At 55.1% G+C, this 19,988-nt stretch overlaps 1 protein-coding gene across 4 annotated transcripts in view; it reads left to right on the top strand.

The window, feature by feature from the left end:
* Positions 1-19,273, top strand: part of SLC1A7 (solute carrier family 1 member 7) — a 54,591-nt gene extending 35,318 nt beyond the window's left edge. Inside the window, exons 4-11 of one of the 4 annotated variants that reach the window (XR_003120909.1) lie at positions 1,139-1,181; positions 3,329-3,551; positions 12,895-12,994; positions 13,663-13,896; positions 15,681-15,847; positions 16,523-16,657; positions 17,462-17,564; positions 18,232-19,273. Coding sequence is in view for 3 of the 4 variants with exons in the window: in XM_025395094.1 (XP_025250879.1) it covers positions 1,139-1,181; positions 3,329-3,551; positions 12,895-12,994; positions 13,663-13,896; positions 15,476-15,847; positions 16,523-16,657; positions 17,462-17,564; positions 18,232-18,450 (1,429 nt within the window). In the remaining variant the exon portion in view is untranslated. Of the gene's footprint in view, positions 1-1,138; positions 1,182-3,328; positions 3,552-12,894; positions 12,995-13,662; positions 13,897-15,475; positions 15,848-16,522; positions 16,658-17,461; positions 17,565-18,212 lie in introns of all 4 variants that reach the window. The other 3 variants (XM_025395113.1, XM_025395105.1, XM_025395094.1) reach the window with 3 other exon arrangements.
* Positions 19,274-19,988: the final 715 nt, after the last annotated feature.

Genomic DNA, 19,988 nt, shown 5'->3' with positions numbered 1-19,988 from the left:
TTTCTTTCTTTTTTTGACAGAGTCTCACTCTGTCCCCAGGCTGGAATGCAGTGGTGTAAGCTCAGCTCCCTGCGACCTCCACCTCCCGGGTTCAAGCAATTCTCCTGCCTCAGCCTCTTGAGTAGCTGAGACTACAGCAAGCACCATCACACTCAGCTAATTATTGTATGTTTTAGTAGAGATGGGGTTTCGCCATATTGGCCAGGCTGGTCTCAAACTCCTGACCTCAGGTGATTTGCCTGCCTTGGCCTCCCAAAGTGCTGGGATTACAGGCGTGAACCACCATGCCCAGCTGGTTTCATTTTTCAAAGAATTATTTATTTCTTTAAATCATTTGGAATTCATTTTGGTGTAAGGATCTGACATCTATTTTTCCAAACAGTTGGTCAGCTGCACAGTATTCTGTAAAGAATCCTTCATTACCTCACTGATTTGTGAAACAACTTTTATCAAGTATGAAACACTTAGATGTGCTAGGTTCTGTTTCTGGGCTACAGCTTCCCTTACACGGACTATTCCATTGACTGCTGTGTCAGTATCACAGTTTTGACAGTTATATCTTTACAGTTTTTTTATCTGGTAGGAAAGACTCCTCCACCTTTAGCTTTATAACAAAATATGTTACTAAGAATAACGAGCCCCCCTGTGTGAGAGGTCCCGGGTTGGGCCCCACAGATAGGACATGAACAACCAAGTCCCACCTGCAAGGCGGCCCCTATGTGGGGGAGGCAGACAGGTGAGCCAGCGACCGCACGGTGGTGTGGCGGAGTGGCAGTGACCCACACACAGAAGGGCCACAGGGTCTTGTGGGGCAGTCAGGGAGGGCTGGACAGAGGAAGAGGTGCCTGATCTGTGGTAGATTTGAGGAGTTCACCAGACAGAGAGGCAGGCAGGGCATTCCAGGCGGAGGGAACAGTGTAGACAAATGCCTGGCTCTGGAAAGGAAGTGGCACAGTCTGAGGGCAGCAGGTGCTGGTGGTGTGGAGTGTCCATGATGTAGGGGATGAGACCTCAGAGGAGGCTGGCCTGAGGAAGGCCCGACCACCAAGGGAGATGTTCACATGACCCCAAGGACACGACCCCCAGGGCCCTCCTGTCCTGGGCTCTGGAATTTTTCAATTGCTGATTCTCTTCCCAGGAACATGTTCCCAGCCAACCTAGTAGAAGCCACATTCAAACAGGTGAGTGAGTCCATGGGCGGTGGAGGGGAGGGAAGGGGCAGCCGGCAGGAGGGCAGGCAGCAGGGCTAGTGGCATGGCTGGGACGTGACAGGTGTGCTGGTCAGTCACGCTGTCTCCTGGAGGTGGGATGCTAGAGGGGAGGGCACGTTGGGGATCCTTAGAGCCCCCCATGGCCACATCCCTGTCCTGGGTTCCATTTTTCATGATGAAAAAGTGTGGGGGTGGAGAGAAGCCTTCACTGAGTGCCTGCTCTGCTTACACATACACCCTCTCGCCCATCCTCACAGTAACTCGGCACTAGCCCCACTTCCTGATGAGGAAACTGAGGCTCCGAGGATTCAGTGATTTGCCCAAGGTTATACCACTAGTAAATAACAAAGCCAGTAGATAAACCCAGGCCTATCTTCTTAGCCTGTCTTCTCTTTCCTTTTAAAGTAATCATTTCCCCCCAACGAGAATAATAATGATGTTCACTGTAGAAAATTAGGAAAATACTAAACAATATAAAGTAGAAAATAAAAATCATCTGTAGTTCTAGTACATAGTCCCTGGTAGCAGACGGTATATTTCTAGTCTTTTTCCTCTATATATTTTAAAATAATATTATAATCATAGTGCATATACAGTTTTCATCTTGCTGTTTTTCACTTCCATTATATCATGAGCATTTTGCCCGGATATGAAATATTTCTTAAAAGTATAATGTTTGGTGGTACTATAATGGCCTTTGATAAGGCTAGGCTGCCATTTATTTCCCATTCCCCCTTTCAGTGTTCCCTTAGGTTGTTTTCAAAGTTTTTCCTTTGTTGAAATTGTGGTGAATGTCCTTATGCATCAGTCTTTGCCTGCCCTTTGAATAATTTCCAATTCTGTTTCCCTTTCTAAATTGTCAGCTGTTGGTTAAATCCAGAGTTTCCTGAACCCCTTTCCTGGGCTGGGCCCTACGTTGAGCCTGGGGACACAAGGAAGTGGCTGAGGGGTAGAGAGGAGGCTTCTGAATAGAGAGCTGTGAAAGCTTCGGCAAGTCACTGTGTCTCTCCTGACATGTATGAAATAAACCAGATTGTGAAGGGGACCAAATCCTAAACTAGGGAGTTTCTATTGTGACTGGGAATCATTGAGGGTATGAGAGATAAAGAGAAACAATGTTGCTCTACCTTCTAACTATCTGGAATGCCCTTTTTCTTTTGGCAAACTCCTACCCACCCTTCAGGACTCAAGTCAAATGTCCCCTTCTTCGTGAAGCTGTCTATCTCTTTCAGCCAATTAGTCACTCCCTCCCCAAGGCAGAAATCATGTCAGGTTCATTGTGTATCTCCAGCAACCAGCACAGAGTGTTCAACAGGATGATGATGATGATGATGATGATGATAATGGTAGCAGTAATGCTTCCATGGGGCTTAACATGTGCCAGGAACTGTTGTAAGCACTTTATATACATCGTCTCATTTCATCTCATGTGGTAGATGCTATCATGATTTTACAGAGGAGGAAAAGGAAGCAGAGACTTCAGGTCTCATATGTTTCCTGGGTGGTTGGTCTTATCGATGCAGTGATGTTTGAGGGGAGAGGAAGCTCCCTTGTTGGGCTCCCAGTACCTGAGGGATGAGGGATTGAGACCCATGAATGCTCTGGGGGCAGAGAGGGAAAGGTACGTGGCTCAGGAGGGTCATTTTCTCGTGCATGGGCTTCATCTCATCAACAAGGCTTGGGGCAGGCTATGCTTCTTCAAAGAGAAGGTCCAAGTTTCCACCTGGTGGGCGGCAGGGCCAGCGGGCCACCAGGTGGATGGATATTGGATGATTGGGAGGGGACAGATGGGCGGAGGAAGGGTTACCTGGGTGGATAAGGGGCTGGGTGGGCAGTTAAGAGGGACTCAGATGGGGTGATGAGGTGTAGAAGGAAGAAGAGGAATGAAGGCAGGAGGCAGCGTGGCTGGGTGGTGTGGTGGTAGAGGAAGGAGTTGCAGCTCTCTTTGGATAAAATATCAATAGCAATCCCTGCTCTGCCTGCTTCACAGGGTTACTGTCAATCAAATAGGATAGGAGTGGATACAAATGTGCCTTCAAGATGCTATTATTCTTGTCGTTAATATTAATAACAACCCTTGGCCCTGACTTCTCTCTGGGTGGGGTGTCACCCACCAGTACCGCACCAAGACCACCCCAGTTGTCAAGTCCCCCAAGGTGGCACCAGAGGAGGCCCCTCCTCGGCGAATCCTCATCTACGGGGTCCAGGAGGAGAATGGCTCTCGTGTGCAGAACTTCGCCCTGGACCTGACCCCACCGCCTGAGGTCATTTACAAGTCGGAGCCGGGCACCAGCGATGGCATGAATGTGCTGGGCATCGTCTTCTTCTCCGCCACCATGGGTACGTGCTGCCCACCTGCCGAGTGGTGCCATGGAGCCGGGCCCCCAGCCCCTCCCAGCAGCCTGCTCCTCCACCTCTTACTGAGGTCTGGGGAGAATGCTAGAGAGGTTTACTGTGAAAAACTGTAAATATTGATCAGCCCTGTTTATTTAAATCCCGCACCTCCCCACCCCACCCCAGAGGCTTCTCCCTGGCACCTCCCGCTCAGGCCTGTCTGGGCCATTTCTTAGGCCCACAGCTGGCATCCCTACCACACCCTTCCCTTTGCTGCCCTCCTCTGGGATGCCAAGTCCCTCGCCTATGCAAGCTACTTGGAGGCCCGCACCTTGGTTTTTAAATTTTATGTTATTTTTCTTAAAGAGGGGTCCCAAATTATATAAGCTTCAGACCCCACAAAGCCTGTGGAGATGTCCTGCCTGCCATCCGCGACTCCTCCACTGGGTTTTCTTGTCAAGGAAAAGACCTCACCGTCCTCCTCATTCATGCAAAAACTCCGGGAGTGACTTTCTACCTCATCCTCTGCCTTGGCCCCCACTTTTGCATCCTGTCGGGTCTGCCCCCAAGGTCCCCTCCAAGCCACGTGTTTCCCTCTACTCGGCATCACTGCCTGGGTCAAGGCCGTGTGGTCTCTTGCCTGGTTCCGGTGAAAGCTGCCTAGAAAGCTTTCAGGGCTGTCCCTGCTGGTGTCTCCTATTCAGGAGGTCACAAGTCTGATCGTGCTCTGCCCATTGCCCTGGAAAGGGACTGAACCCCTAGTGCCAGCTGAAGAGCCCTGTGAGACTGGCCCGTGTTCTCCTCTCAGCACAGCCCCGCCACTCACAGCCACTGCCTCCCTCAACCTGACTGCTTTTGCCACTCCCCCTCCACGTTTGTTATCTTCAGGGTGCTCCCCACAAGCGCCATGCCCTCAGGAGAGCCCTCCCCAGACTAGGCCGAGTGCCCCAGGCTACACTGCCTGGTTATTCCGTGAGCACTAGACTAGATTGCGAGGATACCATTGCTTGCTGTCTGCACAGCCACTACCAGCCCCGCACAGGCAGATGGGCTTCTCGCCATCCACCCCAGAGCCCACTGCTGCCATGGCCAGAGCAGGCACTCAGCAGACCTGGTGGGGAGATGGGTGGGTGGCTGGATGACAATGGGTAATGGAGCTCTTCTCATCTGGGCCAAAATGCCAGGCGTGGAGAGGGGCCAGGGCCTCAGTGAGCCAAGTGTGTGAAACGACAATGTCTGAAAGTGCCTTTCAGCACATCTGACAAGCAGTCCCCAAACGCAGCCTTTCTCAGGGCCAGGAGCACAAGAAAAGGGCATCTACTGGCAGAGCAAAAGAACCGGAGACCCCTGGACTTAACTTACTGAGTGTTCACTGCGCATGTGTAACTGTCCGTGCATCCATGAACATTTGTGTGAGTGTACCAAGGTGGGGCATATGAGGGTACCGAGGCGGGGTGTGTGAGTGTACCAAGATAAAGAGTGTGAGTGTACCAAGGCGGGACATGTGAGTGTACCAAGACAAAGAATGTGAGTATACCAAGGCGGGACGTGTGAGTGTACCAAGACAAAGAGTGTGAGTGTACTGTGGCGGGCGTGTGAGTGTACCCAGGCGGGGTGTGTATGTGTTCCGAGGTGGTGTGTGTGAGTGTACCAAGGTCAGGTGTGTGAGCATACCGAGGAAGTGTGTGTGAGTGTAGCAAGGCAGGTTGTGTGAGTATACCAAGGTGGGTTGTGTGAGTATACTGAGGCAGTGTGTGTGAGTGTACAAGGTGGTGTGTGTGGGTGTGTGTGGATGTATGAGTGTTCTGAGGTGGGGTGTATGAGTGTGCTGAGGTGGTGTATGTGAGTGTACCAAGGCAGGGGTGTGTGAGTGTACCGAGGCAGGATGTGTGTGTATCAAGGCAGTGTGAGTGTACCGAGACAAGGTGTGTGAGTGTACTCAGACGGGGTGTGTGAATGTACTGAGATGGTGTGAGTATAACGAGGTGGTGAGGTGTGTGAATGTACAGAGGCGTGGTTTCTGAGTGTACCGAGGTGGTATGTGTGAGTGTACCGAGGCAGGATATGTGAGTGTACTGAGGTAGGGTAAGTGTACTGTGGCAGTGTGTGTGTGTACTGAGACAGGGTGTGTGCCAAGGTGAGGTGTGTGAGTGTAACGAGGAGGTGTGTGAGTGTACCGAGGTGGTGTGTGTGAGTGTACCAAGGCGGTTGAGTGTACCGAGGCAATGTGTGTGAGTGTACCGAGGTGGAGTGTGTGAGTGTACCGAGGTGGTGTTAGTGTACCGAGGCAAGGTGTATGAGTGTACCAAGGTGGTGTGAGTGTACTGGGGCAGTGTGAGTATACAGAGGCAATGGTTATGAGTGTACTGAGGTGGTATGTGTCAGTGTACCAAGGCAAAGTGTGGGTATAATGGCGGGGTGTGTGAGTGTATCAAGGCGAGGTGTGTGAGTATACCAAGGTGGTGTGAGTGAGTGTACTGAGGCAGTTGAGTGTACTGAGGCGAGGTGTGTCAGTGCATTGAGGGGTGAGTAGGGGTGTGTGAGTGTACTGAGGCAGGTTGTGTGAGTGTACCAAGGCAGGGGGTGTGTTTCGAGGCAGTGTGAGTGTAACGAGAGGTGGTGTGTGAGTGCATCGAGGTTGGGTAAGTGTACCGAGGCAGGGTGTGTGAGTGTACCAAGGCAGTGTGAATGTAATGAGGCAGAGTGAGTGTATCAAGGTGGTGTAGGTGTACCGAGGCAGCGTATGTGAGTGTAATGAGGTGGAGTGTGTAAGTGTACCAAGGTGGTGTGAGTGTACCAAGGCAGGGTGTGTGAGTGTACTGAGGCAGGGTGTGTGAGTGTACTGAGGCAGGTTGTGTGACTGTACCGAAGAAAGTTGTGTGAGTGTACCAAGGCAATGTGAGTATACCAAGGCGGTATGTGTGAGTGTACCAAGGCCAGTTATGTGAGTGTACTGAGGCAGTATGAGTGTACCAAAGCAGAGTGAGTGTACTGAGGTGGTGTGTGTGAGCGTACTGAGGCAGTATGTGTGAGTGTACCGAAGCAGTGTGTATGTGTGTACCGAGGTGGGGTGTGTGAGTGTACTGAGGTGGGCCATGTGAGTGTACTGAGGCAGGGTGTCTGAGTGTTCTGAGGCAGTTTGAGTGTAGCAAAGGGTGATGTGTGAGTGCATCAAGGCGGGATGAGTGTACCGAGGTGGGATATGTGAGTGTACTGAGGCGGTGTAAGTGTAACGAGGTGGAGTGTGTGAGTGTACCAAGGCAGTGTGACTGTATGAGTGTACCAAGGCAGGGTGTGTGAGTATAACGAGGCAGAGTGTGTAAGTGTGCCAAGGCAGTGTGAGGGTACCGAGGCAAGGTGTGTGAGTGTAATAAGGCAGTGTGTGTGAGTGTACCAAGGCAGTGTGAGTGTACCGAGGTGGGGTGTGTGAGTGTACCAAGGCAGGGTGTGTGAATGTAGCAAGGCAGGTTTTGTGAGTGTACAAGCGGCGTGTGTGTGTACCGAGACGGGGTGTGTGAGCCTGAGGCAGTGTGCATGTACTGAGGTGGGGTGAGTATACTGAGGCGGGACATGTGAGTGTACCAAGGTGGGGCGTGTGTGTGTATTGAGGCAGTGCATGTGAGTGTACAGAGGCAGGGTGTGAGTGTACCGAGATGTAGTGTGTGAGTGTACTGAGGCATGGTGAGTGTACCAAGGCAAACTGAGTGTACCAAGGCAGGGTGTGTGAGTGTACTAAAGCAAAATGTGTGAGTGTACCAAGGCTGGGTGTGTGAGTGTACCGAGGCAGAGTGTGTGAGTGTATTGAAGCAGGTTGTGGGAGTGTACCAAGGCAGGGTGTGTGAGTGTACCAAATTGGGGTGTGTGAGTAATGAGGCAGTGTGTGTGAGTATACAGAGGAGGTATGAGTGTACCAAGACGAAGTGAGTGTACAACAGAGGAGGTGTGAGTGTACCAAGACGAGGTGTGTGAGTGTAGTGAGATGGGGAGTGTGAGTGTACCAAGGCAGGGTGAGCGTACCAAGGCGGTGTGAGTGTACTGAGACATTGTGAGCGCACTAAGGTGGTGTGTGTGTATGTACCGAGGTGTGGTGTGTGCATGAACCGAGATAGGTTGTGTGAGTGTACCAAGGAAAGTTGTGTGAGTGTACTGAGGCAATGTGAGTGTAACAAAGTGGGGTGTATGAGTGTATCGAGGTGGCGTGAGTGTACTGAGGCAGTGTGTGTGTGTACCAAGGTGGTGTGAGTGTAACGAGGTGGAGTGTGTGAGTGTACCAAAGCGGTGTGAGTGTACAGAGGCGGGGTGGGTGTGTGTACCAAGGCAGGCAGTGTGAGTGTACCGAGGTAGGTTTTGTGAGTGTACCAAGGCAGGGTGTTTGAGTGTACTGAGGTGGTGTGAGTGTAACGAGGCACTATGAGTGTACTGAGGTGTGGTGTGTGAATGTACCAAGGTGGGGTGAGCGTACCAAGGCGGGATGTGTGAGTGTACCAAGATAGGGTGTGTGAGTTTACCGAGGCATGCTGTGTGAGTGTACCAAGGTGGAGTGAGTGTACCGAGGTGGGCTGTGTGAGTGTACAAAGGCAGGTCATGTGAGTGTACCAAGGCATTGTGTGTGAGCGTACCGAGGCAGGGTGTGTGAGAGTACTGAGGAAAGTTGTATGAGTGTATTGAGGCAATGTGAGTGTAATGAAGCAGGGTGTGTGAGTGTATTGAGGTGGGATGAGTGTACTGAGGTGGCATGTGTGAGTGTCCTGAGGTGGTGTGAGTGTAAGGAGGTGGAGTGTGTGAGTGCACCAAAGTGATGTGAGTGTACAGAGGAGGGGTGGGTGAGTGTACCAAGGTGAGCAGTGTGAGTGTACCAAGGTGGGTTTTGTGAGTGTACCAAAGTGGAATGTGTGGGTGTACTGAGGCAGGGTGTTTGAGTGTATTGAGGCAGTGTGAGTGTACCAAGGCAGTGTGAGTGTACCAAGGTGTGGCATGTGAATGTACCAAGGTGAGGTGAGTATACCAAGGTGGGATGTGTGAGTGTACCGAGATGGGGTGTGTGAGTTTACTGAGGCATGCTGTGTGAGTGTACTGAGGTGGGGTGAGTGTACCGAGGTGGGGTGTGTGCGTGTACAAAGGCAGGGCATGTGAGTATACCGAGGTGGTGTGTGTGAGTGTACCGAGGTGAGTTTGTGAGTGTACCAAGGCAGTGTGTGTGAGTGTACCTAGGTGGGATGTGCTAGTGTACCAAGGTGGTGTGAGTGTACTGAGACGGGTGTGTGAGTGTACTGAGATGGGGTGTGTGAGTGTACCGAGACAGGGTGTGTGAGTGTACCGAGGCATGTTGTGTGTACTGAGGTAAGGTGAGTGTACCAAGGTGGGGGGTGTGTGTGTGCAAAGGCAGGGCGTGTGAGTATACCGAGGTGGTGTGTGTGAGTGTACCAAGGCGAGTGTGTGAGTGTACCAAGGTGGTATGTGTGAGTGCACCTAGGCGGGATGTGTGAGTGTACCAAGGTGGTGTGAGTGTACTGAGATGGGGTGTGTGTGTACTGAGACTGTGAGTGTACCAAGTCAGTGTGTGTGAGTGTACAGAGGTACGGTTTGTGAGTGTCCTGAGGTGGGGTGTGTGAGTATATTGAGGCAAGGCATGTGAAAGTACCAATGTGGGGTGTGTGAGTACTGAGGAGGGTTGTGTGAGTGTACTGAGTCAGGTTGTGTGAGTGTACCAAGGCAGTGTGCATGTACTGAGGCAAGGTGTGTGAGTGTACCATGGCAGGGTGAGTGTTCCAAAGCAGGGGTGTGTGAGTGTACCTAGGCAATGTGAGTGTACCAAAGCAAGGCAGGTTGTGTGAGTGTACCAAGGCAGTGTGAGTGTACTAAGGTGGTGTGTGTGAGTGTACCTATGCAGAGTGTGTGAGTGTACCTAGGCGGGGTGTGTGATTGCACCATGGTGTTGTGTGTGAATGTACCGAGGTGGGGTGTGTGAGTGTAATGAGGTGGGGTGTGTGTGTGTAACGAAGTGGGGTGTGAGAGTGTATTGAGGCAGCTAAGTGTACTGAGGAGAGTTGTGTGAGTGTACCAAGGCAAGTTGTGTGAATGTACTGAGGCGGAATGTGTGAGTGTACTGAGGTGGTTTGTGTGAGTGTACCAAGGCAGTGTGAGTGTACCGAGGCAGTGTGAGTGTACCAAGGCAGGGGTGATTGTATTGAGGTGGGGTGTGTGAGTGTACCGAGGTGGGTTGTGTGGGTGTACCAAGGTGGTGTGAGTGTAACAAGGCAGTCTGTATGCATGTATCACAGAGAAGTGAGTGTACTGAGGTGAGGTGTGTGAGTCTTGATGAGGCAGTGTGAGTGTAACAAGGCAGTGTGTGAGTGTACCAAGGTGGTGTAAGTGTACCGAGGTGGGGTGTGTGGGTGTACCAAGGAAAGGTGTGTGTGTGTACCAAGGCGGGGGTGTCTGAGTGAACCAAGGTGATGTGTGTGACTATGCTGAGGCAGTTGAGTGTACTGAGGAGAGTTATGTGAGTGTACCAAGGTGACTTGTGTGAGTGTACCGAGGTGGAGTGTGTGAGTGTACCAAGACAGTGTGTGCAATTGTAATGAAGCAAGGTGTATGAGTATACCAAGGCTGTGTGTGTGAGTGTACTGAGGCGGGGTGTGTGAGTGTACCAAGGCAAGGTGTGTGAGTGTACCTAAGCGGGATGTGAGTGTACTGAGACGGGATGAGTGTACTGAGACAGTGTGAGTGTACTGAGTCAGTGTGTGTGAGTGTATGGATGTGTGGTTTGTGAGTGTACCGAGGCAGGGTGTGTGAGTGTATTGAGGCTAGGTGTGTGAAAGTACCGACATGGAGTATGTGGGTATACCAAGGCAGTGTGTGTGAGTGTACCAAGGCAGGGTGAACGTACCGAGGTGGGGTGTGTGAGTGTAACAAGGTGGGGGTGTGTGAGTGTACCAAGGCAGTGTGAATGTACAGAGGTGGTTGAGTGTACCGAGGCGAGTTGTGTGAGTGTACCAAGGTGATGTGTGTGGATGTACTGAGGCAGTGTGACTGTACCAAGGCAGTTTGTGTGAGTGTACTGAGGCGGGTTGTGTGAGTGTACCGAAGCAGGTTGTGTGAGTGTACCGAGGCGGCGTGAGTGTACTGAGGCAGTGTGAGTGTACCGAGTTGGGGTGAATGTACCGAGGTGGGGTGTGTGAGTGTAACGAGGTGGGGTGTGTGAGTGTACTGAGGCGGTTGAGTGTACCGAGGTGAGTTGTGTGTGTGTACCGAGGCAGGGTGTGTGAGTGTATTGAGCCGGGGTGTGTGAGTGTACCGAGGCAGGTTGTGTGTACCGAGGTGGGGTGTCTGAGTGTATTGAGGCAGGGTGAGTGTACTGAGACAGGGTGAGTGTACCAAGGCGGGTTGTGTGAGTGCACCGAGGTAGTGTGAATGTAACGAGGCGGAGTGTGTGAGTGTACCAAGGTGGTGTGAGTGTACCAAGGTGGGGTGTGTGAGTGTACCAAAGCAGTGTGTGGCTTAGTCTGTGTGTGCTCATGCCTTCATGTGCCCACATCTGCCAGTGCCTGTGTCTGTGTGCACGTGTGTCTCTGTGTCCCCGCATCAGCGTGTGCCTGGCCTGTCTGTGCCTGTGTCTGTGCGTGTGCACCTGCATCCCTGTGTTCCCCCATCAGCGTGCACCTGGTTTATGTGTGCCTGTGTCTATGTGCACCTGTGTCTGTGTGTGCTCATGCCTGTGTGTGCCCACATCTGCCTGTGCTCACGTCTGTGTGCAGCTGCATCCCTGCGTCCCTGCATCAGCGTGTGCTTGGTCTTTCTGTGCCTGTGTCTGTGTGCACTTGCTTCTGTGTGTGCCTGTGCCTGTCAATGCCCACATGTGCCAGTGCCTGTGCCTGTTGGTGCAGATACCAGTGTCTGCCCACGTGTATGAGTGAGCACACTTGTACAGCGGCTCCGAGCAGGGCTTTCTTTGGTTCCCTCAACCCAGCCTCCTTTCCCCACCCTATCCCTGGGATGTGGCTGGTGCTAAGGTCCCGCTGGCCCTGCCGTGAGGGAGCTGCCTCATCACATCAGGGTTCCATGCACACTGGCTCCCAGCAGCCAGTCCTTGGATGCCCCTGGGAAAATCCAAATCGGCCTGAGGAGGGGCAGGAGCCTGGGGAGGGTGGAACCAGCAGGGGAATCTGGCTCCACATCAGCCAGGCGGCAGGAAGACAGGTGGACAGGGGTAGGCCCAAGGTCACCTCCAACTCCAGCCTCTCCTACCCACCCTGGCAGGGCCCCCACCTCACCCTATTACCACAGGGTAGCTGCTCCAGGGACTGTGTGGCTCAGGCTTCTCAGGACAGGGAAAGAGCCCTTCTCTGGTGTCCCACAGGCCATGGTTTGAATCCCACCCTGCCTCCCTGGCTGAGCCCCAGCACCATGACAGTGGGCCTCATGAGGGCAGCTGCACAGGGTGCCCTGCTCCCCTCGTCGGTCTCACCAGGAGGCAGGGCAGCCACTCAGTCCGTGTTTCAGGACTGGCCTGATGGAGATCACCCCACGGAGCTGTTCCCACACCACCCTTTCCTGGTGTGTGCGAGCTGGGGAGGAAGGCCTGGAATGCCGGGGGAGGTACCAGGAGCATCAGGGAGGGCTTTTAGTCCTCACTCACCATTGATCACTGTGCATCTAACATGCTCCAGCTAAGGAGATGCAGTTCTTGCTCTCGCTGAGCTAACCTCGCAGAGGAGGCGGGGAAAAACCCAGACAGTTATGTTGTAATAGGCCCTAAGAGGTGAGATACTGAAGAATAAGTGGGCGTTTGCAAAGGGGAGTGGGGATGGCTTCCAAGCTGTTTGGAGAGCGGGCAGCCAGTGCCTGGGGCATTGTAAACAGCCTGTGCAAAGGCCCTGAGGCAGTGAAGAGCTGGACTCCCTCCTTCCAGAAACTTAAAGAAGGCCAGTGGTGCCAGGGCACAGTGAGATGGGCAGGAGAAGGAGGGAGGGGCAGGCAGGGCCCACTGGAGTGGGGCTGAGGCATCAAGCTGGGTGAGGCAGTGGGGAGCTTGTCATGGCCTAAGTGCACAGCAAAGCCAGGGGTGCGCTTTGCAGGGAGCATTTTTATCTTGAGGAGATAACATTGGCTGCTTCGTGGAGGAAGGTGAGAGAGGAGGAAGACGTGAGAGCACTGTGGGGTCGATGGTGTAGTGGAGGAGGAGAGAGGGAGAGAGGGAGAGTGGGGGAGTGTTGGAGCATCAAGGCTGCTGGGAAGCCAGCCATGCTGAGACCCATGTGGGCCTGTGGGTCTGTCCCTGCTTTACCACAGTGTGCCTGCACCCCCGCATGGGGCATCCGTGACATGCTCTTGTGTCTGTGACCCGCAGGCATCATGCTGGGCCGCATGGGTGAGAGCGGGGCCCCCCTGGTCAGCTTCTGCCAGTGCCTCAATGAGTCAGTCATGAAGATTGTGGCAGTGGCTGTGTGGTAAGCCTCCTCATTTACCCACCTCACCCCCGCCAGCCCTGGGTGGATGGAGGGAAGACATGACCCCACCCTCTTCTCCCCTAAAGTGAGCAGAAAGCTGTGCCCAGGCTCAGCCCCAGGCCGGGGCCTCCAGAGCTACATGTGTTTCCATGGGTCCCCCAGCCCCAGCCAGGCCTGGCTCCGGCCCTGGGCCCCCTGCCCTTTCCAGCCTGGTCTAAGAGCTCAGCCTGGCTCTGTTGCTCTCCTGGGCTCAGTTTCTCCATCACGTGGAGACTTACCAGCTCAGCTTCTGCAGAAAGGAAAACTGGCAGTGAGAACCACCTGCTATTTCTTGGTCCAGAGTTCAGAGTTCAGGAGCTCAGTGGGGAACGCAGAGGTCGGCCTGCGCAGGCGCACTGTGTAGGCTCTGGTGGTGTTGGGCCTGAAATGGGGGCCTCCCGAAGGCAGGGCGGGGGAAGGAGTGGCAGAGGTTGTCCGGGGCTGGGGCGGTGGAGGTAACGGCATGAAGGACGCCATATGCTGAGCCTGGGCCGGGCACCTTGGCACAGTCTCGCTCTGTCCTCGCAGGAGCCCAAGGAGGCTCAGGGAGAAGGCGGCGCAGCGATGTGGGGCTGGGGCCGGGGTGTGTCTGCCCGCCTGGTTCCTGAGCCTGGCTGCCCCGCCCCCAGGTATTTCCCCTTCGGCATTGTGTTCCTCATCGCTGGCAAGATCCTGGAGATGGATGACCCCAGGGCCGTCGGCAAGAAGCTGGGCTTCTACTCGGTCACCGTTGTGTGCGGGCTGGTGCTCCACGGGCTCTTCATCCTGCCCCTGCTCTACTTCTTCATCACCAAGAAGAACCCCATCGTCTTCATCCGCGGCATCCTGCAGGCCCTGCTCATCGCGCTGGCCACTTCCTCCAGGTAGCCCCGGGGACGGACAGGACGGTGGGGAGCTGGGAGGGGCTGAGTCCTGTCCGTCTGGCCAGTCATTATCTGTTTATAGCCACAGAACCACCAAAGCACCAGTGTGGCCCACCTCACAAACGCGGGGATGGCTGGTGCTAGGGTAACAAGACCGACGCGGGGTCGGGGGGGGATCTTTCGGCCTCTGTCGAGGCCTCCCCCTCCCCGACGGCCCCAGTCCTCAAGCTCACTGAGTCCCCATGGGGGCAGCTTCCGTGCCAGGGCAGACAGACAATGCAGTGGATTCTGTGGGAAATCACATCAGCAATGCTGGCTTTTGCCCCACAAGGTGCTTCTCCTGCAGTCGGGCCCTGCGTTGCTCTAGGAGCTCGGCCTGTCCACTGCTGCTGGGATGTCCCGGCTGGGTGCCCTGTCACAACCTTGGCAGTGTTGCTAGACCTCAGGGACTTGAGCCATGGCTCTGTCACACACTTGCTGTGCCTGGGCATTGCTTTCCTCATGCACGAACTGGGGGAGATTCCAGCTTCCAGCTCACGGGTTTGCTGTGGAGGTTGAGCTCCTCCTTGCCAGGCTGGGCCAGGTGAGCCAGCACTTGGCCTCAAGGATCCCAAACCGCAGCCCAGTGCAGAGACCTCGGGAATTTAGAGCTGTGCAAACCACGTCGTCGGTAGAGGGGGCAGGAAGGAAGTGGTCCCTCGTGGAGCATTTAGTGCCGTGAAGGCAGGGTGGCTCTCCCCATGGCAAGTGTCTGAGCTCCACATTAAGGGAGTCACAGGAACTTAACCCACATCTTTCTGGCACTGAAGTCCTCACTCTTCCCTCCAGCCCTCACTTGGGCCTCAGCTTCCCCGTCTGTAAAATGCCCTGCAGGCCTCTGTACACGGCAGTCATATGACACCCACCCTTGGCAGCAGACACACCTCCTGCAGGACTCAGGAGGAGCAGATCCCAGTGAAGAAAAGCCCAGGAGCCATTGCCAGGAACACCCTCCTGAGGATAGGGGGTCAGGGGGCAGGACAAAGCCCCAAACATGCCGGTTCCCATGCCAGGGGCCAAGCCTGCCAGAGCCAGCAGCCACCTGGCCATCTCCTGCCAGCAGGAACCGCAGCCTAGAGCCCAACAGGTCTGGAGCTCCTGAGAGGCTCTGACGAGTAGAACCGGCCTTCCAGGCAGAGGCCCAGGAGAGAGGAAGACTCGGGGGCCACACCGGACTGTGTTTTAGTCCCAGCACTGCCACTAGGAACTCTCATGACAAACATAGTAACAATAATAGCCATGGTCACCATTGACTGAGTGGGTACAACGGGCCAGGTCCTGTCCAAGCCTGTAGTCGTTTAATCCTCCTAGTAGCTCTGTGACCCCGGTCTTTTTGGGACAAAGATGCTAAGGCACAAGGTTCAGGAATTTGCCAGGGCCACTTGACAGGAGGCTGGAATCTAAGCCCAGGCAGCCTGGCCCAGGGCCCTGCTGCTCAGACTTCCATATCCCTCGGCACAGCAGTGTGACACGAGTCAGCCCCGCCCTCTGGGCGTCAGCTTCCTCATCTGTAAAATGCACCCAAACACCTCCCTCATAGGAAGAACCAAGTGAGAGCACTGCAGTGCCCGCGGTCCTTCCCTCCTGCCGCAGCAGCGCCGCAGGAGCACAAACACTCCTGGCGGGGTGGCTGCCTAGGGTGGGGTGAGCTTCCCAACGGAGGCCCTGGCCATCCTGGAAGAGGGTGCTGGGCAGACACCGGCCCCTCTAACCGTAGCTCAGCCACACTGCCCATCACCTTCAAGTGCCTGCTGGAGAACAACCACATTGACCGGCGCATCGCGCGCTTCGTGCTGCCCGTGGGTGCCACCATCAACATGGACGGCACTGCGCTCTATGAGGCTGTGGCCGCCATCTTCATCGCCCAGGTCAACAACTACGAGCTGGACTTTGGCCAGATCATCACCATCAGGTGCACCCTGACACCACACCTGTGTGGATGGGGCGGGGGCTGGAGGCCTTGAGGATTCCCAGGCTCCGAGGCCTGAGGGGTCTCTGAGACAAGCAAACCTGGGCTCGGGGCATGGCAGGCAGAGGGCCAGGGCTGGGAGCTCCGAGCCTGGAGGACAGGCTGGGAGGGAGGGCATTGCTGGTGGGCACAGGGCAAGCAGAGGCCAGGGACAGGATTCAGGACCTCGGAGAGGAAGCCGGTGCGGCAGGAGCCGAGGAAGGGGAGCTGGGGTGGGGCTGAGGCTGACGGAGGCCTCACAGGCCAGCCAAGCACACAGGTCTGACCCTGGAGGCCAGGCCCCAGAGGGAGGCAGGCAGAGCCACGTGGTGGTCAATGAGTCCCTGGGCAGCTCCATAGCAATATAGCTTCCTGGAACCCACAGAGACACAGCTCCAGACACAGGTGTTCGCACATTCCCCAGGGGTTCTCCTGAGGCCAGGAATAGGGGTGCATGGGGCTGCAGGACTGTGAGGAGGGACTTGTCCCTGGGAGCTTCCTGGCATGGCATTCCTACCCACCCCCCACCCCAAATGGCTGTCCCAGAAGCCCTGACACTCAACCTCTTCCTTGGAGCCAGACCCTGACAATGCACCCCGCCCCTCCTGCTGCTCCTCTTCCCCTTCCCACCCCCTGCAGTATCACAGCCACTGCAGCCAGCATTGGGGCAGCCGGCATCCCCCAGGCCGGCCTCGTCACCATGGTCATCGTGCTCACCTCCGTGGGACTGCCCACCGATGACATCACCCTCATCATTGCCGTTGACTGGGCTCTGTGAGTGGACTTTATCTCCAGCTCTAGCGCTTTGGGAGAGGCTGACTTCAGGGTCAGCAGGGATCAGGGTGAGGGGCTGAGTCCCTTCCCCAGGGTAGAAGGCTGGGGACTGCCCTGCTTGGCACCATGGGAGTGTGCTACTCATCAGCACAGGCCTGGCTGCATAGTTTGTGGAGTCCAGTGTTCAAAAATGAAAATGTGGAACCCAGTTCAAAAACTGTAAAGGCCAGGTATGATGACTCACGCCTATATGTCCCAGCACTTTGAGAGGCCAAGGCAGGAGGATTCCTTGAGCCCAGGAATTCAAGACCAGCCTGGGCAACATAGCAAGATCCCCATCTCTACTAAAAATTAGAAAAAAAAATTATCTGGGAGTGGTGACATGTGTCTGTAATCCCAGCTACTCGGGTGGCTGAGGCAAAAGAATTGCCTGAACCCGGGAGATGGAGGTTTCAGTGAGCCGAGATGGCGCCACTGCACTCCAGCCTGAGTGACAGAGTAAGACTCTGTCTCAAAAAACAAACAGCAAAAAATCTTAAAAAGAATTTCGAGACAGAAACAGCAGAGGATTAAACCAAGCCTGACACTTCTAAGCATGGGGACCTGCTGAACCCACAGCCACATGCCAAGAAATTGCTTCAATGATGCCAAAGGGTGGGCTTGGGAGGAGCCAGGAAGCCATCTGGCTGCAGGCTCTGCACGACAGCTGGTCACCGGCTGTGCTGTGCTGTGGTGGGTTGAGCACTGCCCTCTTCCAGCTCCCCTTCAAGTGCCCACCACTCATCCCCCACCTTGGCTCACCAGGGACCGTTTCCGCACCATGATTAACGTGCTGGGTGATGCGCTGGCAGCGGGGATCATGGCCCACATATGTCGGAAGGATTTTGCTCGGGACACAGGCACTGAGGTGAGCACAGTGAGGTCCAGAGGCTGCCAGGAGGGTGGAGCCAGGTGGGGTGGGCAGGGCACCAGATCTTCCACCAACCAGCTGGGCAGCCTCCAGCCAATCCCTCCCTCCATGCCTCTGGGCCTCGGTCTCCTCATCTGTTACAGGGTGACTAATTCCTCTAACATCTATGTATTGAGCACCCGCTGTGGCTGGCGCTGATACAGACACAGGAGGAACAGTGGAACAAAGTATGATAAAATTCCCTGCTCTCATGGAACTTACACTCTAGTGTAGGGATGGTCTGTCCAGTTTAGCCACGATGTGAGCATTGGTAGGTTTGTGCAGGCTGTGTGGGCTTCAGGCTCCTTCTACAGGCAAATGGAGAAGGCTGTCCCCGCATCATGGGGAAGAAGCTGAGGTCAGGCAGGGGAGCCACTGATTCCCCAGCTGGACCCTGTGGATTAAGTCCCCTCCTCTACTAAGGCAGCTCTAGTGGGAGGCAGGACAGCTTGGGAACAGGAGCCCAGGGAGGCCGTGACCTGCCAAGGTCACACAGCATGTCTGCAGGAAAATCCATCTTGTGGTTCCTAGCCCTGAGCTCATTCTGCCCCACTGGCCCTCAGTCCTCCCTAGTGTCTAACCTTGTTCCCTCCTGCCGCTACCAAGGCCTGTTTCCCTTCACCAGAAACTGCTGCCCTGCGAGACCAAGCCAGTGAGCCTCCAGGAGATTGTGGCAGCCCAGCAGAATGGCTGTGTGAAGAGTGTGGCCGAGGCCTCCGAGCTCACCCTGGGCCCCACCTGCCCCCACCACGTCCCCGTTCAAGTGGAGCAGGACGAGGAGCCGCCCACTGTGAGTCTGGACCACTGCACCATCCAGATCAGTGAGCTAGAGACCAATGTCTGAGCGTGCGGAGCTGCAGGGGCAGGCGAGGCCTCCAGGGGCAGAGTCCTGAGGCAGGAACTCAACTCTCCAATCCTCCTGAGCAGCCGGCAGTGGCCAGGATCACACATTCTTCTCACCCTTGAGAGGCTGGAATTCACCCCGCTTGACAGAAAATGGATCTCAGAGAAGGGAAAGGCCGCATGGGGGAGCCCCAACCGGGGAGTGATGGGCCCGGCATTCCCGAGGCCCCGCTGTGACAGTTTCCCCCGTGTGAGCCCGGTGAGGGCAGCTGGCAGGGGTTATCCGGCCCCACTTTCTGGATGACAGAGCTGAGGCCCTGAGAGCTGAAAACACTTGTCCAAGGTCTCACGTTAAGGTCAAGATACTAACTCAAATCTTTCAAGCCCCACCTCTCCTCTTGGAGGACAGGGCAGCCTGTAGCTGTGTCCAGACCCAGGCCTCACCCCATAACAGGTGGCCTCAGCCACATAGCTATCCCCAAGGGGAGCAGCCCAGGGCTGAGCCCCACTGCCTTCCCCAGGCCACAGTGCGTCCAGTCTCCTGTCCTACCACGTGTCTCTTGCAAAGCTCCTTGGATGTGGAGATAGATGTCTTTACTAGAGTTGAAAGGCCCCCGTGACACATCCAAGTCAACCTCCCACGGGATAGGTAGGCAAACCAGGACTCCGGGAGGGAGGTGCAGCCAGGATGCTCTGGTGGACCTGCCGATGGAGCCCTGGTGTCAGAACTCCCCAAAGGCCTGTGCATCCAAGTGGAGTCAGGTTTTCTATTCCTTTCTGTGTTTGCAAATTCAGTGTTGACTAAATAAAGTTGTTTTGTTTTTTACTTCTTGTGGGCTTCAACACCTTATGCTAGCCAGCAAATATATTAGCTACTGGGCTAATACAGGCAGCCAGAGTGCAGACGGGCCTGTCTGGGCAGCCAGGATATGGACAGGCCTATGCAGGTGGCCAGAATCTAACAGGCTTGTCCATGTAACTGGAGTATAGACAGGTCTGTCCAGGCTGCCAGTGTGTGGGCAGCCAGAGTGCAGAGGAGCCTGTCCTGGTGGCTGCAGTAAGGACAGTCCTGTCTGAGCTGTCACATGCAGAAGACAGAGTACAAGCTAGCCTACCCAGGAGCCTGTCCCAATAACCACAGGGCAGCTGGGTGTTGTCCAGTGTGGACAGACCTCTCTGCTGTGGTCTAGACTCTGCTCTGCAGGCAGGGCCTTGAGATCGGTCCCCAAAGAAGAAACACATTTCCTTCCCAGTCTGGCTCCTTGTGGTGAATGCTTTGCTTTAGAGAGGGGCGTGCCCAGGGACATTTCCAGATGGTCTCCCTCATTCTCCCACCCCAGGCTGCCTCCAGGAGGCCTGCAGGGCATGCAGAAGGGCCCTGGCCACACAGCCTGTTCCAGATACACCCTGGGGAGAAGATACAGCTCCTGGGTCTGGAGGGGCTTGCACCATGATGCCCATGAAGACACTGAGGCCCAGGGAGGGGCAGGCCTCCCCCAGTTCACTAGCGTCAGGAGGGCACCTGCTCCCAGCGCCCCA

The sequence above is a fragment of the Theropithecus gelada genome, chromosome 1 (assembly GCF_003255815.1).
Source record: "Theropithecus gelada isolate Dixy chromosome 1, Tgel_1.0, whole genome shotgun sequence".
NCBI lineage: Eukaryota > Metazoa > Chordata > Mammalia > Primates > Cercopithecidae > Theropithecus > Theropithecus gelada.
Note: the sequence above shows the minus strand (reverse complement) of the source record. Positions and strands in the feature narration are given on the sequence as shown.